At 41.5% G+C, this 16232-nt stretch overlaps 1 protein-coding gene across 1 annotated transcript in view; it reads left to right on the forward strand.

Annotated features, from left to right (window-relative positions):
- tshr (thyroid stimulating hormone receptor) overlaps positions 1–16232 on the forward strand; it is a 29946-nt gene that overhangs the window by 1236 nt on the left and 12478 nt on the right. Inside the window, exons 2-5 of the mRNA XM_032586015.1 lie at positions 4459–4530; positions 5803–5877; positions 14926–15000; positions 15588–15662. Of these exons, the coding sequence (XP_032441906.1) occupies positions 4459–4530; positions 5803–5877; positions 14926–15000; positions 15588–15662 (297 nt within the window). The remainder of the gene's footprint in view (positions 1–4458; positions 4531–5802; positions 5878–14925; positions 15001–15587; positions 15663–16232) is intronic.

The following is a 16232-nucleotide window of genomic DNA, read 5'->3' on the forward strand; positions in this document are numbered from 1 at the left end:
GCGATTCTCCTCCCTTTCCCAAAAACAGAACTTCTAGTAACACCGAAACAATAGTAAAATGAATATGAAAATTCATTTTCAAATCCCAGAAGCTCTAGGTCTTCTGGGATTTGCTTGTGCTAATTTTGGACTCGGTATTTTTGCCCATTTTTCTCTGCAAAACAGCTCAAGCTCTGTCGGATTTGATGGCGAGTGTCAGAGAGCATCGGTTTTAAAGTCTTGCAACATCTTCTTGGTTCATTTAATTCAATTTATTTCAGTTTATTTATACGAGGCTGATTCACAACATTATCTCAAGGCACTTTACTAATAAAGCCAATTATCAAACAGTGCAGACAAGTTTAGTTCATTACTCCATTTGGTAAAAATGTGCTCCGTTGAAAGAAACCCAGAGGACTGAATCGTGTTGATTACAGCATTCACTACAGCAATCCCTCACACTTGGCATGCATGCGGTGACATTTGGGAGGAAAAACTCCTCTTTAACAAGAAGAAACTTTTAGCAGAACCTAAACCTGGCTCAGGGTGAACAGATGTCTGCCATGAGAAAACAGAGTGTACACACAAAAAGCGAAACAATGGAACTGATCAAATCAGATTTGTAGAGTGCAGATCTCTGCAGCTCCTCCAGAGTTACCACATCCCTCTTCCACCGTTTCTCTGATACATGTTCTTTTTTCCAGCCTTTTAGTTTAGATAGACAGCCATTACCAGTCTGCTAGAAACTCCTCCATAGCTTTATACCTGATCAGTCTGCCATGTTCCCTGGTCTTCTATGCCATACCTTCCTATCCTCTTTCTTGTGTCCTAAAGGTTTTTCTAATTGTTGGAAATCTAAAAACAACTATGAAGCTTCCAAGTTATTACACGGATCCTTCTCTGGCTTATAATTAGTTTGCGATGGACTCACTCAGTGCAGCCCTAGTTATAAAGAGGGTTCTCTGCTATGTTGTCATAATCTTCATTCCTGCCTTGTAGTGTTTCGCAGGATCCCTTCATCCCTTCCACAACCCTTTGCGTTGCAGCCATCACATAAAATTATGCCCTGATCACTGCTTCAATTCACCGGCCCACATGCCTTGAGTGTCCACTTTAGTTTCCTCACATTCCTGCCCAAAGTTTACCCAGCAACCTCAGGAGAACAAAAGACATGAATCCATCCCTCAAGCGCTATAAAACTCTCGGGTATAAATATCTGCCAAATAAGCCTGAAATAGATCACATATTGACTGGCATGTGCCAGGAAATTAAACGTTAGGAATTTGTACTTTGTTGTATTCTTGCTGAGAAATAAACGACCCATCTGACATACTGGCCGTTGAGACTTTCATCTGTTAAAACTACATAATTTTGTGTTCACATACACCTAAGGCATAGGGAATCAAGAGTATGAAAAGTGTGCAGGTGAAATAGAAAATTAGCTCGCTCATAGCTAACATAGCTAGTTAGCTAACATACCTCAAATATTTAGCAATTCCCTTGCAGAAAATCCAACTTTCGAGACAATTTGTTAACAACCAGTTAGCTAAGATTAGCAAAACAAGCTATATTAATGAGGGAACAGTGACAGCACAAATTTTCTCTATGTTATCTGTCTCTACGACAAGCTAAGTTCTTGTGTATTGTTTGTTCTTGGAAATCAGAATTTCGGGCAGATTTTGTTAGCTTGAATTGCTAATAGAATGTAGCCTGGTCACTAGCATAAAGGTTAGCAAATCTCACTGGTTTTCCGGCTTGTAATTAAGACTCAACTAAGGTGCGACATCATTTATGAGCTTCGACTTTCGAAACAGTTTTACGTAAATTGAGTCTGTAAGAAGGATATCTACGGTTAATGTAGCATTATTTCTATTGAATGGAATGGGAAACTTTATTATCTTTCCCCTTACTGGTGACAGAAGTTCTTCTTTGAGAAGGGCTCCATCAACAAGTATTCTGACATAATTACACATATTCCTTAATAAATCCAGAGGAACAAGTGCATTAATCCGCATGAAAGAAATGTCCAAAACTACTTCAGTAAACTGTTAAGATGGAAAGCCGTACTCTTTTTAAGGAGTTTAAAGTGGATATGATTTCTTGTAGATGTTTTTCCAGGCCAGTAATTATTACTGCCATTTATTGTAAAGATAAAAATATTAAAGACATACTAATTACAGTCTTGGAAGCTGTGCAATACAAACATTAACATTTACCAGAAAGAGAAGGATCTGCCGCAGTCGGTGGAATGAATTTTTTTTCAGAAAAATGACTGAAAGTATGTTTTTTAAGAACGAAATGTGAATGCATGACAGACAAATGTGTTTTGTGTTTTTTCCGGTGACTTTGCCCTCTACAGTTTGGAGTCCTTTGTGTGTGTGTGTGTGAGGGGTGGGGGGTGGGGGGGTGTTTGTGTGTGTGCAAGTGCGTTTATGTGTGAAGGTTACTCCATGTGTCACTGGCAGTCAGAGATGTGGAAAGCAAAGCAAAGTATGCTAAGAGGGCGGCATAGTGTGACACCCTTCTGCATCTGGACGATGCATTCAGATATAATGTTTACCTTTTACAGCACGTTCCTTAAACACCCCGAGAATACCATTTGAGAATAATTTAGTGAGGGAAAAATAGTCTCCAAGAAAAACGGTTGGATAGTTTTAGTCTCAGAGCAACCTCTGAGTTTTATGACTGGAGTTTGAATGAGATAAATTCTGAACTTAGTTCGGCATAGATCCCTAAAAAGTCCTAATCCTGTTTCTCAAACTGATAAATAAATGACCGTTGGGAATAATTTATAAACAACTTAATAAATAACTTGAAAATGCCTTGCATGGGACATCTACGCACCCTGGTTAGGACATAAAGAAGGAAATGAAGGGAGTTTAAACCTTTCAGAGGGTGAGATCTGTATTATAATATGCAACTCATGCTTTGAAATATTGACTATTTCTACACTAAAATGAGACAAATCTCTTGATAAAAAGCTCCCTGGTCAAACTAGTTAGAACACATTCCATCCTGAAGAATAACTTGTGGTAGTTTTCTCCTTAAATCTTTAAGGTGGGCTTGGCGGACGTCTCCTTACATTCCTGGGGGAAACAGCATTCTGTTTCCAGCTACGGTGTTTTGGTGCCAGGATCTGTTCTGTGTCCCTCTGTTTGTGTGAGTTTGTCAGAGCGCGTGCGGAGGGCCGTGCTCCACCGTCTGCCGACTACTGATCTGCCCACATCACTCTGATTCATTCAGACCTGTAGTCCAGATCTCGGTTTCTGAATTCACCGATTGTTTCTCTGAATAACGAGAGGGACACAAAGAGACTGGCTTTAAAACTTGCTTTTAGAAGAGGTATATTCTACACATTGTCCATAGCTGAGACAGAATTAACTCTGTCTGCATGTCCTCGGTGCCAGGAATTCAGCATGTCAGAGTCGCATGTGGCTACAATCTCGATTCCCAGTTAAGACTCCTCAATCCACCACAAGAAAGTTACCTACCAAGGTCACATGAAAGATGTGTACAGCCAATTTTCCTCTTATTATTACCCATTTATCTTAAAATAGTGTTCTTTATTTGCGTTTGAATTTAAAAGTCTAGGTTTTTGCGTGAAATTCATTCGAAAGTAGCTTTATTGTCTCTCTCATAACTACTCAAACACTTTTTTAACGGCCATTTGATAGATTTTAGGTTGCAGGCGCCTGATCTTAAAAACGGTCTAGTTTTTGGTGATGCTGGTAGAGAAATAGTGTCTTTAATAAATAAAAAGAATCCAGAAAGAAATCCTGCGATAATTAGCCTTGCATTAAAGTTTGATGTAATATACAGTATGTTACAAAGCATCTTTGTGTACTTTTAAATCACTGTTTACAATGTTAATGTTTATTGTGAGTTTTGAGTATTTCTCAATGCTACGCTACGCTAAGCTAAACTAAGGTGACATTTGCCTAGCTAAGCTAATAGGCTTTACTTGTCAAACAAAAACATTATTTTACTAAATTGTGATTGATGTTTTTTTATATGTATACATACAGTCCCAATAAAAAGTATTCACCCCGTAGATTTTTTTAGATTATTTATCTCAATCAACAGATTGTGACTTTTTTGATGAAAAGAAATGCAACAAAACCCCTTTGATGTCAAAGTGAAAACTGATTTCTACACTATAACAGCAATAAAAATTTATTTAACATAAAATATGTGATTGTATAAATATTCACACCTTTCCCAGTCAATGGGAAGTTCCTGCAAAGATAGTGAAACATAACATACTTATTTCTTTCCCCCACTCTTCTCTTTTCCTCTTACATGATCGTCTGAAACGTCTTTGTCGGCTCTGTGATGGACAGGTTGCCTGTTTGGGTAACCTCTCCATCTCACCTTGTGATTCCTGTAAATGGACACAAATCCTCCTGCCACACTGAACAGAATTAGGCCGGCAGAGAAAATTAACGAAGGATCGATATGTTTTTTGCTTTCTTTCACCAGATTGCTTTCTGACACCAAACTCTCGTCTATTCCAGCGAATTCTTTTGCCAGCGTGGTCAACATCTCAGGGATGTAAGTGCTTATTTTTCTCTCTTATATGCACGTCTATGCATCTTCACATCTCTTTTTTTTTGCTCTTGCTGTTTTTGCAACACCTTACCTTACTGCCATGTTTTACCCTTTGCCTCTCCACCCAAGTACAGTATCTGCTCTCTTTTCAGTATCATTGCTGAGCCCTAATTAAACCTATAGAAGGTTTTCTTCAGTAGGAATGTTGGCCCTTAAACCACAGCAGGCTCGGACATTCCCTGGGGAGGAGCTTTGAGTGTGTGTTGGACTCCCAGTAGGGGTGGAGATTTTCTCTTGAAGTAAGACGTGACATTTCAGTGCCCTCGAGTCTTGCTCTTCAGCTGTCTGGTGCATGTCCAAGATCCGCATGAGTGGAGATGGACTTGGACGAGAAGTTTTCTGTGAGCCTCAAGTGTCTCTAGCTAAAGTTCCTACTGAAGAAAGAAAACTTAAGGGGCCAGTGTTAGGTAAAATTGACTCTTTTTTCTGCTTGACATCATGTCATAATGTTATATTCCATCATCAAAAACATACCTGGATTGTTGCTTTGATTTTTTCATGCATGTTTGAGAAATCCTTTAATCTCCCATGGCAACCATTGAGTTGTGCAAAACACCTGGGTGGACCTAGCCCCGCCTTCAAGACGTAGCTCATCCTCAGATTTGCAGTTCCCGAGCTTCCGCTTCCCAAAGCAGCTCTCCCCCACAACTCCCTCGCTCAGCTCCTTCAGACTAGCCAGCAGCAATTAGCAAACACCTGGTAGAAATGCGCATTTGTGTTAGTATGCAATGATCAACTTATTACTTGAATATGGTCTCAAAACAACAATGTTATCATTTATCACACTAAATACTGGGACACTTTTTTGTCCATCCAAATGTGTTATTGTGACAGGCCTAATTACAACAAAGTACAGATGCAAACTGGTAACACATGCAGCCCAGGAGTCAAAGGTATAACTTTATATGAGCAGCAGAAATCCACAGATCAGTTGGGAGAATCTTATAGAACTGTTAGCCATTCACTACAAATCTGACCTTTATGGAAAAGCAGCCATATGTGACACAAAACTATAAGAAGTCATATTAATGTTATAAGTCATGTGGACAAAGGTTCTCCAGTCAGAAGACAAGAAACCGAACATGCAAATAAAAAGCCATATATTATTTTCCTCACGCTTCACAATCATGCACTACTTTCTGCTGATCTACAACATGAAATCCCAATGCATGTTTTGAAGAAAACGGACAATATTTGCTGGATTCTGTCTTCCAGATACATCTACGTGGATAAGAAGCTGCAGCGGCTGGAGAGGCACTCGTTTTACAACCTGAGGAAAATCACCCACATGTAAGTCGCTAACGGGGAAGGAAATGCGCTCTTTATCGATCCCCTATTGACGAAACCGATCCATTTGCTTAGTGGAGAGGAACAGAATGCTTCATTTCGAAGGCTGCCTTGTGGCTAATGAGAGTCGGTAGCTAAGTTCATTAGCCACAGAAGTTGCTGTGGCTAAACTCCACAAATTTAAAGAGCCTAAAAAAAATTGTCATTTTGGGGATTTCCTGATGCTGATTTGCAACAAATCCAGTGAGTTTAACTAAAGTGAGCTATGTTATTCTTGGTTTCACTCTTTAAAGCGTGTTATGGAGGACATCTCCATGTTTACATATCCATGTAAACAGCAGCTTATATCAGTGAGAGATTTATGGCTGCACATTTGTCTGAATAAAACATTTTCCACTGGAACATCCACTTGTGTGTTCTATAATATAAGATTAGTCGCTACAAGTTGGAGCACTTTCTAAAACAACGATCCGTGTTAACATATAGGGAGCGCGACTACAGAAATCAAGCTTAAATGACCTAAATCCGCATTTGGCCGACGCTTCCGTCTTAATTGCCTTCGTCTTTCCTTTAAAGCTGCTGAGTTCCAGAGCTCGGCATCACAGACGGGAGCCGTAATCCAAACTGCCAGCTGAGGGCCGTATCTGGGTTAGGAGGGTGTGTGTTTTTGGATCTTCTGGGCCCATTTGCCACTGATTGGTACAATCTAGCGCCATACCTAAGATAATGGGATCTCTCTCAGGTTTCCTTCAGGGTCAGACAAAAATGAATGCTCCTTTTCCTGCCGGCTGCGCCAGGCAGACGGCAGCTGTGTATGAAGGACTGGAGCAGGGGAGGGAGACTCTGAGGTTTTTTTTGTGCAGTTGTTTAATTTGAGACATCCATTTCATGAGTAATGGCAATGCAAATCCTTTTCATTTTCGAGATCTTAGCTTATCGTCACTATTCGCAGGTCTTTGCGTTTTGATCCCTTTCTTGTTGTTTTTTTATTTATATTGTATATTCAGTTCATTTATCTGCTCTTTATTGTTAGGAAGGTGTTTCCATATAAGCTTATTCTGTTGTGTTTATCTTCTTAGTTTGTTATTGTTCCTTTCTTTTGTTTTGTTGGTCGTTGAGTGTTAGTCCGGCTCCCCGTGTTCATTAGTTTCCCTCCCTCAGTTTCCCTGTTTTCTCCTAGTCACAACTGTAGTAAATTTCCTGTTATTAGTTCATCTGCTGCATTTCCATTGACCATAAATTTGCGCAAATTGGTATTACGAAAATAAATTTGCTTAATGGAAATATAGCAAGGGCTGCACAGTGGCGCAGTTGGTAGCACTGTTGCCTTGCAGCAAGAAGGTCCTGGGTTCGATTCCCGGCCGGGGTCTTTCTGCATGGAGTTTGCATGTTCTCCCTGTGCATGCGTGGGTTCTCTCCGGGTACTCCGGCTTCCTCCCACAGTCCAAAAACATGACTGTTAGGTTAATTGGTCTATCTAAATTCTCCCTAGGTGTGTGTGTGCATGGTTGTTTGTCCTGTATGTCTTTGTGTTGCCCTGCGACAGACTGGCGACCTGTCCAGGGCGTACCCCGCCTCCCGCCTGGAACATAGCTGGAGATGGGCACCAGCAACCCTCCCGACCCCATTAGGGACAAGGGTGAACAGACAATGGATGGATGGATGGATGGAAATATAGCAATTTCCAAAAAAACTCACGTTTTTTGTCAATTTCTGCACAGCCGGGTTTTTTGTTTTTTTTTGTGGCTGTATCCAAATCGGTGTATTTCACAAAACTGCAATGGAAACACTGTTTTCGCATCATATGAGTCATGCGATCAACAACCAGATGTACTGGTGGAAACGACGAAGACGACGACAGGAAGTGGTAGAAGGAAGATGTAGTAGTTGAAGATGGTGCTTTACTTCTTACATTTTCTCAGTTGCCTGGACTTTTACAGGTTCCGAGCACTGGTCAATCCAATGAGTGTTGTCAAAAAAATGACCTTTCTATACTGGCAAAAGAGAAACTGCACTCAAGATGGCGGCGAGCCTTGGCCTTGTCCAGTTAAAAGCCACTCTGGAACCTTCAGGATCTGACTTTCTCCTAAATCTGTCCCTGTTTGTGCCCAGTGTGCAGATGTAGTTTTTCCATTTGTTTGACAAAGATTGGTTGGGTAGAAGATTGACACCCTTATTCCAAGTTGCACAGCAATCGCGGTAAATGGAATGGAAGCCGAAGTGACTCTGAGGAAGATTATTGCCAGGCTGTGGTTTGTGGCGATTTTGAATATAATCTCGAAAGCCACTGGAAAACTGCAGTCCGAAATGTAGACTTGACACTTAGTGACATCACACAGAGAAGATTGAAGGGTACATGCCGTTTAGTTTAGGCCAGTGGAGTTCAAGCACGACTTGTATCCGTCTGTATTGGGTGTTAGTAAAGCCAGAATCGACTCGAGGGATTGATTTATCCCACGCCTTCACTGGTACCTTCAAACCCAATGCCCCCTGCGCAGGCTTCTCTTCCTCATCATAAGAACACTGAAATGCTCAAGCTGTTCCCAAATGCTGAAACGAAATGTCTGCAATCTAGAGCAATCAGCTCATGAAACGATTGGAAGCACAGGCGTCATTCCACGGCTTCAGAAATCTTCCCTGATGTAATGCCTTCTTTGGTAATATTGCACTTACTGTGGAGACTTTAAAGCAAAGAGAATTGTTCTTCTATTCAGGTATGTTGACTTCTGTTTTGGGAAAATAAGACAAGGAACTAGAAGGCAACATGCAGAAGAAAGGACTTGGTACTTGATCTGAAGCTAGATCCAGGGGTGGAAATTAAAATTTTTCTCCACCAGCCACAGTGGCTGGCAGGGAATTTTTTTTTACCAGCCACTCAGACATTTCACCAGCCACTGTTTTTTTTTTTCCTTTGGATTACAAACCCCACCTGTATAAGCAAATTATATAAAATATACGGTTTATTCTTAAATCTATGAAAACCGATTTACTGACAATAAGGTTGCCATACATATGTACGTGTACAGACTAATTTAACATAACAAGGCGTGGACACCTTAACAGAGGTGTAAAGCAATAAGTTCACTTGAAGTAATTACTAACAGCAAATTTAACTAACCCTAAAATTCATTTCTGATGTTAAACATTTCCACATTTAGGCTACAACTCCCCCAGATAGTATTAAGTTAAGATGTGTCTAGTGATTTTTTAAAAACATTTTTAAATGGTTTCAATAGCTGTTCTCTAACTGTTCTATTTGTTTCCCCTTACTTATTATGTTTTCTATTGAAATTCACAATTATTCTTACTTTTACTAAAAACATCTCAGAACGTGTTCATTATTAATTCCACAGCCGTCATTATTTCTGTGTTATCCCAGAGTTTTTCTGACTACCTGCTAGCTTAGCGTTAGCTTTCCCCACTCACTCACACCTGCCCTCCTATCTCTTCGTGAACATGTTCACTCCTTTTCACCGAGCAGCAGCAGCTAATCTGAACTCTTCCTCAATCTGTCCCTCGTCACGTCTACCTCATCATCCTCCTCCAACGATAATAAATCCCCTGAATCGCTAATTCCCCCTCCTTCTCTGTGGAAAATATCATAATATGAATATTATTATTGGTGGGGACTTCAATTCGAATCTTAATGATGCATTAGATAGATTTCCTCCAAAGGCTAATACAAATACAAACACGGTTCTAGAAAACTTTATGCTAGAAAACTAGAAAATGTGTATTTCCAATAAAAATGCAAGTGTGAATGCTGAATGCTCAAGCTGAATGCTTTTGGTGAAAATGGCTAAAGCGTTTGAAGCGGACCTGAGACATGAACTGTGAAACACAACGGACATTTTATATTGTAATTCTCAATTCTGCCACAGGATGAAGCGGTTTCCCCATGGGTGAAAAATTCTTAAAATGCTGAATATTATACAAAGTATGAAGGTTATGAATACCAAGAGATTTAGCCGGCATTAGGAGAGCAAGCTGAGTAGCATAAAAGTTGAATGGTGAAAATATTTATCTAAAAGCAACAACTTTGAACCTGAACCGTCAGCTGAACTAGAACTCCGACACCAGAGCTGCTCTACTGTTAAGCTATGGGCTTGTTGTTCCTCAGGCTTCAGAAGCAAAAAGCCTGAACCGTAAAATCCCCGTTACTTGGTCTCTGACACTAACGACAATAAACCAGGTAATATACTTGAAAACAAGGTAAAAACATTGTCCGTTAGAATGGATGAAAAATGTTTAGATACTTAAATAGCACATTTCTACAAGAAAAATGTCAGAGAATATTGCCTACTAGCATAAGCTAAAGCTAATGTTAGCCACAAAGTTTAAAGAAAGTAAAACTCACCTTTGTATCTGTGAACGTATAACGAGGTGAACATCTTAAAACCTTTCTCCAGCTTACTTGTTGGGGCTTTGGATTGATGTACATCATTAATTGTTACCTTGGACAAGCCCTGCAAACACCCAGTGTAAAGAGCCATTTTCAATAGATCGGAAACGATTGAGCCGCTTTTCCCCGAACGCGGAAGCTGAGGTGCAAAGAGCCCATTGTGTGAATGAATGCCTACAGCATTCACACTAATAAAAATGGGTAGGGGGGGTAAAGAGGAGGGACCAATGGTTCCCTGGCCCCCCATGTTCCGGCGAACCTGCGCAGGTCACTTCCAGTTCAGACTTGTGGGAAAAATTTATTTAGTGCCCACAAAATCTTTTTTTTTCATAGCGCATGTTCACTGTGAGCTATTAGTACCCCAGCAACAGTTGCCATGCTGCTGACAATGATGTCATCAGCGTGACTTCAAATGTCTGTGTCATGAGGCCCTTCTAAGGATGCCATTGTGATGTCATAAAGTCCATGACATCACCAACTGATCAGTTAATTCTCTGGTCAGTCAACACAAAATTCATTTGGACATTTTGGACAGCGCATTAAAGATGAGTGACGAAAGCTCCCAGAGTGAAGTTTATGTGAGACCTAAGGTCTCTTTTTGGGTAAAAGTTAAAAAAACTTGCTCAAACAAAGTCCATCCAGGTCAAACAACCCCAGATTATAGAAAGAGAAAATTTCTCAGTCAACTTTTGTGGCAAGTCATTGAAAGAGTGGCTGATGGACCAACTCTTCATCTTGTCAAAGAAACCTTTTGCGAGCAACACCGCAAAGTTTTGCTTTTACTGTTGAGAAAAACAGGAGAAGTAAATGTGGCTGTTCTATCAGAAGTATCGGAGGAACTCAGTGAAAGGATTTTCAAAAGTCTCTCTAGAGATGCTTTCCACTACTCTTCTGGACTGAATTTAACTGCCCTTCTTGATTACCCAGATGGACACGCAGTTATTGTGAAAAAATTCAAACGTCACCTGGACAATCCTGTTCCCCCCAGGAAAATATTTACATCTACAAAAAGAAAGATCAGAAAGACTTTTTTCCCCAATAAGGATTTGTATTCAGATGAAAATTGCCTGAGTGAGGATTACACTCAGGCAGATATGGATCCTGAACAATTTTTGACGGACTCGAATGAGATGGGTATCAAACGGGGAACCGAGGATGAAAGGAGAGATATGGTGGAAAAAATTCTTTGGCGATTGATTTATAAGTCTTGTCATAGATCTAGATATGCCGCTTACAGAATGAAGCACACCCACTCCGTCCACAAAAAGCTTGCCCCAAAACTGTGGAAAGAATTAAAGGACATAGATTTTATCTTTTTTGATGAGATGGAAATAAAACTCTCCGAAGACATCTTTAAACTTCTCGGCGGCAATGATGACGTAGTTAGAAAATTGCTGTTTAAGATGATAAAAGGTGGCAACCCGATAGTTTTTTACAAGCTCACACAGTGTTTCCGAAGAACCCTGGCACGACCCAGGAAAATTCACCTGAAGAAAGATTATCTTAGAGAGGCTTGGAGGTGGATTCAACATGCTGTCTGTTGTGGAGACGACTCAGACGTTGCTCAGACTCAAGAACCCTGTAAGAGTGGAGGAGACGTTGAGCCAGCCTCCGAGTCAGGACGGACCTCCGAGTCAGAACGGACCTCCGAGTCAGAACGGACCTCCGAGTCAGAATGGACCTCCGAGTCAGAATGGACCTCCGATTCAGGATGGACCCCCGAGTCAGAATGGACCTCCGATTCAGGATGGACCCCCGAGTCAGAATGGACCTCCGAATCAGGATGGACCTCCGAGTCAGAATGGACCTCCGAATCAGGATGGACCTCCGAGTCAGAATGGACCTCCAAGTCAGGTCTAGGATCTGAGTCAGAACTGACCTCTGAGTCAGAACTGGAATCTGAGTCAGGACCTGCCTCTGAGTCGGGACCTGCCTCTGAGTCGGTACTGGCTTCTGAGTCGGGACCTGCCTCTGAGTCGGTACTGGCCTCTTGAGTCAGGACCGGGACCTGAGTCGGGACCTGCCTCCGAGTCAGGACCTGCCTCTGAGTCAGGACTGGCCTCTGAGTCGGGACCTGCCTCTGAGTCGGTATTGGCCTCTGAGTCAGGACCGGGATCTGAGTCGGGACCGGCCTCTGAGTCGGGACCTGCCTCTGAGTCAGGACCCGCCTCTGAGTCAGGACCCGCCTCTGAGTCGGGACCCGCCTCTGAGTCTGGACCGGGATCTGAGTGGGGACCTGCCTCTGAGTCAGGACTGGCCTCTGAGTCAGGATCGGCCTCTGAGACAGGACTGGCCTCTGAGTCGGTACCGGCCTCTGAGTCGAGACCGGCCTCTGAGACAGGACCAGCCTCTCAGTCGGGACTGGCCTCTGACTCGGGACTGTCCTCTGAGACGGGACCGGCCTCCGAGTCGGTACAGGCCGCTGAGTTGGGAAAGTCCTCTGAGTCGGGACCAGCCTCAGACGGGACCAGCCTCTGAGTCTGGACCGACCTCTGAGTCCGGACTGGCCTCCGAGTCTGGACCGACCTCCGAGTTGGGATCGGCCTCTGAGTCCCTCTGAGTCGGAATCGTCTTCCCAATCGGCACCTGCCACCGAGTCCCTCTGAGTCGGGACCGGCCTCTAAGTCCCTCCGAGTCTGGACCGACCTCTGAGACGGGACCGTCCTCCGAGTCAGGCTGAGTTGGAATCGTCTGAGTCGGAATCGTCTTCACAATCGGCACCTGCCACCGAGTCCCTCTGAGTCGGAATCGTCTTCCCAATCGGCACCTGCCACCGAGTCCCTCTGAGTCAGGACAGGCCTCTGAGGCCCTCCGAGTCGGGAGGAGTTGAAAAAGTGAGCACAGAAAATACACCAACTAAGATGTTGGCTAAAAGTCACAAACCGACGGAAGACCATGACTTCGCTGAAAATATCATAGCAAAGTTGACGATAAACGAGAGAGCGGACGGTCTTCAAGCAAGCATATATGATCTCAGAGATTCAGTGGATTATATCCATGCTGAAATGCAAGAAAAGATGACAGAAACCGTCAGGAGAGTTGAGAAATCAGAAAAAAAGGTGCTGCAAATGGAAAATAAGCTGCTCGAACTTTCACGTTATAAAAGAAGATGGGATTTGCGGCTTTCGGGAATAAATGAAGAAGAAGACTGACCGTCTGTATCCCAGACGGTCAGTCCTCCCCTGGACAGAAGTTCAAAAAAAAGCTTTTTTTTTTTTCGGTTCAAATTGTCAACCCGCCACTGTGTGTTGCTTCAATTTACCCGATACTTAATACTTTTACCCGCATTTGGCCAGTGGCGGGTGCTAATTTCCAGCCTTGGCCAGATCGTGTCAAAATATACCTAACACTTCGTTCAATGATAGCTAAAGGCACTTTTTGCCTTTATTCAAAGTAATCAGGCAGGAAATGGGTTGAGAAAAACAGGAAGACATGCAACAAAGGTGCAACAGATCTCTTGGGGACAAATAGCTTCCATATATACTGTATGGTTCCCACTCTACCGCTATGCCATATGTTGCCGCAAACTGGTAAAAACATCCATAAATCAGGGTAGTGTAACTCTGTCTAGAGTTGGCCAGTATAAACTATATCTACACAACGCTTTTCTTAACCTGTGGTGGTTCTAAGGCCAAGAAGCCATTAAGAACACTTGTGTATTCACAAATGTCATTAAAATGCTTCAAAATTCAAACTGCGGGGCATGCCGTGGTGGCGTAGTGGTTAGCGCGACCCGTATTTGGAGGCCTTGAGTCCTCGACGTGGCCGTCGCAGGTTCGACTCCCGGACCCGATGACATTTGCCGCATGTCTTCCCCCCTCTCCTTCCCCATTTCCTGTCAGCCTACTATCACATAAGGGACACTAGAGCCCACAAAAGACCCCCTGGAGGGGTAAAAAATAAAAAATTCAAACTGCGTTAAAGATTTCATGTTCAGTGTAGAATATCATAAAGAAATCTGAGCTGTTCAGATTGGAACATGTTTGATGATGGTCAAACATGTTCCAATTTTCTTTTTAAACCACCAAAATAGAAATGTATTTTAGTACACCGTTGTTTAATTCACCATGCTGCCCTGGGAAGAAGCCAATGGAGACACCCACTGAATAATTGGTAGAACTTAAAGGCTTCTGTTAAATTTTTATGTTTTAGGTTTGTCTGTATTTATTATTCATTGGCAATATGCACACCTTTATATCTTTCAACCTACTTGCAGTCATTGTTTTAACATTTAATATCCTCTGCAGCTGGGAATATCCTTCACAGTTTAATAGTGGCAAAGGATCTTTACTATACTATCAATTGTTAAACAGTCTTGTCATATTCATATTTTTGAATTGAATATGATTTTAAGGAGTGAAATTAAGAGCCAGAGTAGACGTAAAATAAATCCGCAGTCCTAAATGCCACATGGCTTTGGTTGGTGTTTGTTCTGGTTCGGGCGACACGGGAAATATGCTAATTAAACACTAATTAGCCTGTTTCCAGTGCAGTTTTTCCTCTCTTGGATGTCAGCCCCACCTCTGTTGGATGCCAATTTTTAGGATCTAAAACCAAAAATTAGACTCAGCCGCCTCTTAATTAGACTTGCAATTAGGTCATTTAGTAAAATATATTTCTAGTTTCTGAAACCTCTCTTTATTTTTCAGAGAGATTCGGAACACAAAAATGTTGACGTATGTCGATCCAGAAGCCTTTAAGCATCTCCCGAACCTCAAGTACCTGTAAGTATTCTCAGAAGTTACTTCCGCCCTCTAATGGTACTAAAATTGAAAACATTGTTTAGATGTTTTTAAAAAGTGGTGTTCTGTGGAGTTCCTATTAGTATTCAGAGTTGTCTAACTTTGGAGAAACAGAGATACGTTCTGACTGGAAATAGTCATCTTAAAGCAACTCCTTTCTAAAATATCAGATCAGTTCAATCAAACACTCTTTGTTTTTACGGCACTGATTTTTTATATACCAGTTTTTACACGTCAGGTTTGCAGTCCCAAAAGAAAATCCAGAATTAAAGAATCTTTTTAAATGAGACATGAAATGAACAAGAGAGGGGAGTCATGGAATATTTATCTATGATGATACCAATCTCAAAACTGTAGGATAATTTTCAGATGGACCTCCAGCGTGTATATCTTAAATGAAGCAAATATATATATATTTATATATATATATTTGAATGTGTTTCCTAATGGCTGTCAGTTGTGCTACATTTTAAAGATATAATTGAGCAATAAGAAATTATGAAAAGATGTGTTTAAATCTCTATTTTTGCACTTTGTATTATGAACTTTGTCACTCTCTTGTAATTCAGGGGGATTTTGAATACTGGCCTGACTTTCTTCCCTGCTTTAAACAGCATCCACTCAAACGACATGAACTTCATACTGTAAGTTTTGCTTTACAGTCAATAAGAGCTAACTATGTACCGTTAGTCAGTTCTAGAAAGCCAGATGTTAAGCAGAAGGATTCATACACACCATGTTTGCATAGTGAGTAACTGGCAAAAAGGTTGTTACCATCAGTTTCTGCTTTACATCACAAGAAAAGCATCAAGTCTTTGTAAAAGAGTCAGTTGTTTTTTTTTTACAGTATAGTTATTTCAGAGTTCTGAGAATACGTTGTAACTTTCACCAGTAAATTAAAGACTTGTGTACCTAAAGTATATGTTTTATTATGACCCCAAAATCTCTGGGACATGTCAGCGTGTAACTTTTTTTGTGTTTTTGATCCTCTGTCATGAAGCCCAATATGTATCAAAATTTGATAGACGGTTCGGTCACAGAGTGACGTAGCGCGACTTTGGAACTTAGCTCAAATATCTCAGAAGGTTTTCCTTGACAATTTTTCTACCATCGCCGGTATTGGTCGGATGAACCTGGAGTTACGTCTCCATTTGCATTTGTATCCTGGAATGTTGCCTCCAATCCCATTACCCTCATGCTTTTTGATAAATAAA

The sequence above is a fragment of the Xiphophorus hellerii genome, chromosome 15 (genome assembly GCF_003331165.1).
Source record: "Xiphophorus hellerii strain 12219 chromosome 15, Xiphophorus_hellerii-4.1, whole genome shotgun sequence".
NCBI classification, from domain to species: Eukaryota; Metazoa; Chordata; class Actinopteri; order Cyprinodontiformes; family Poeciliidae; genus Xiphophorus; species Xiphophorus hellerii.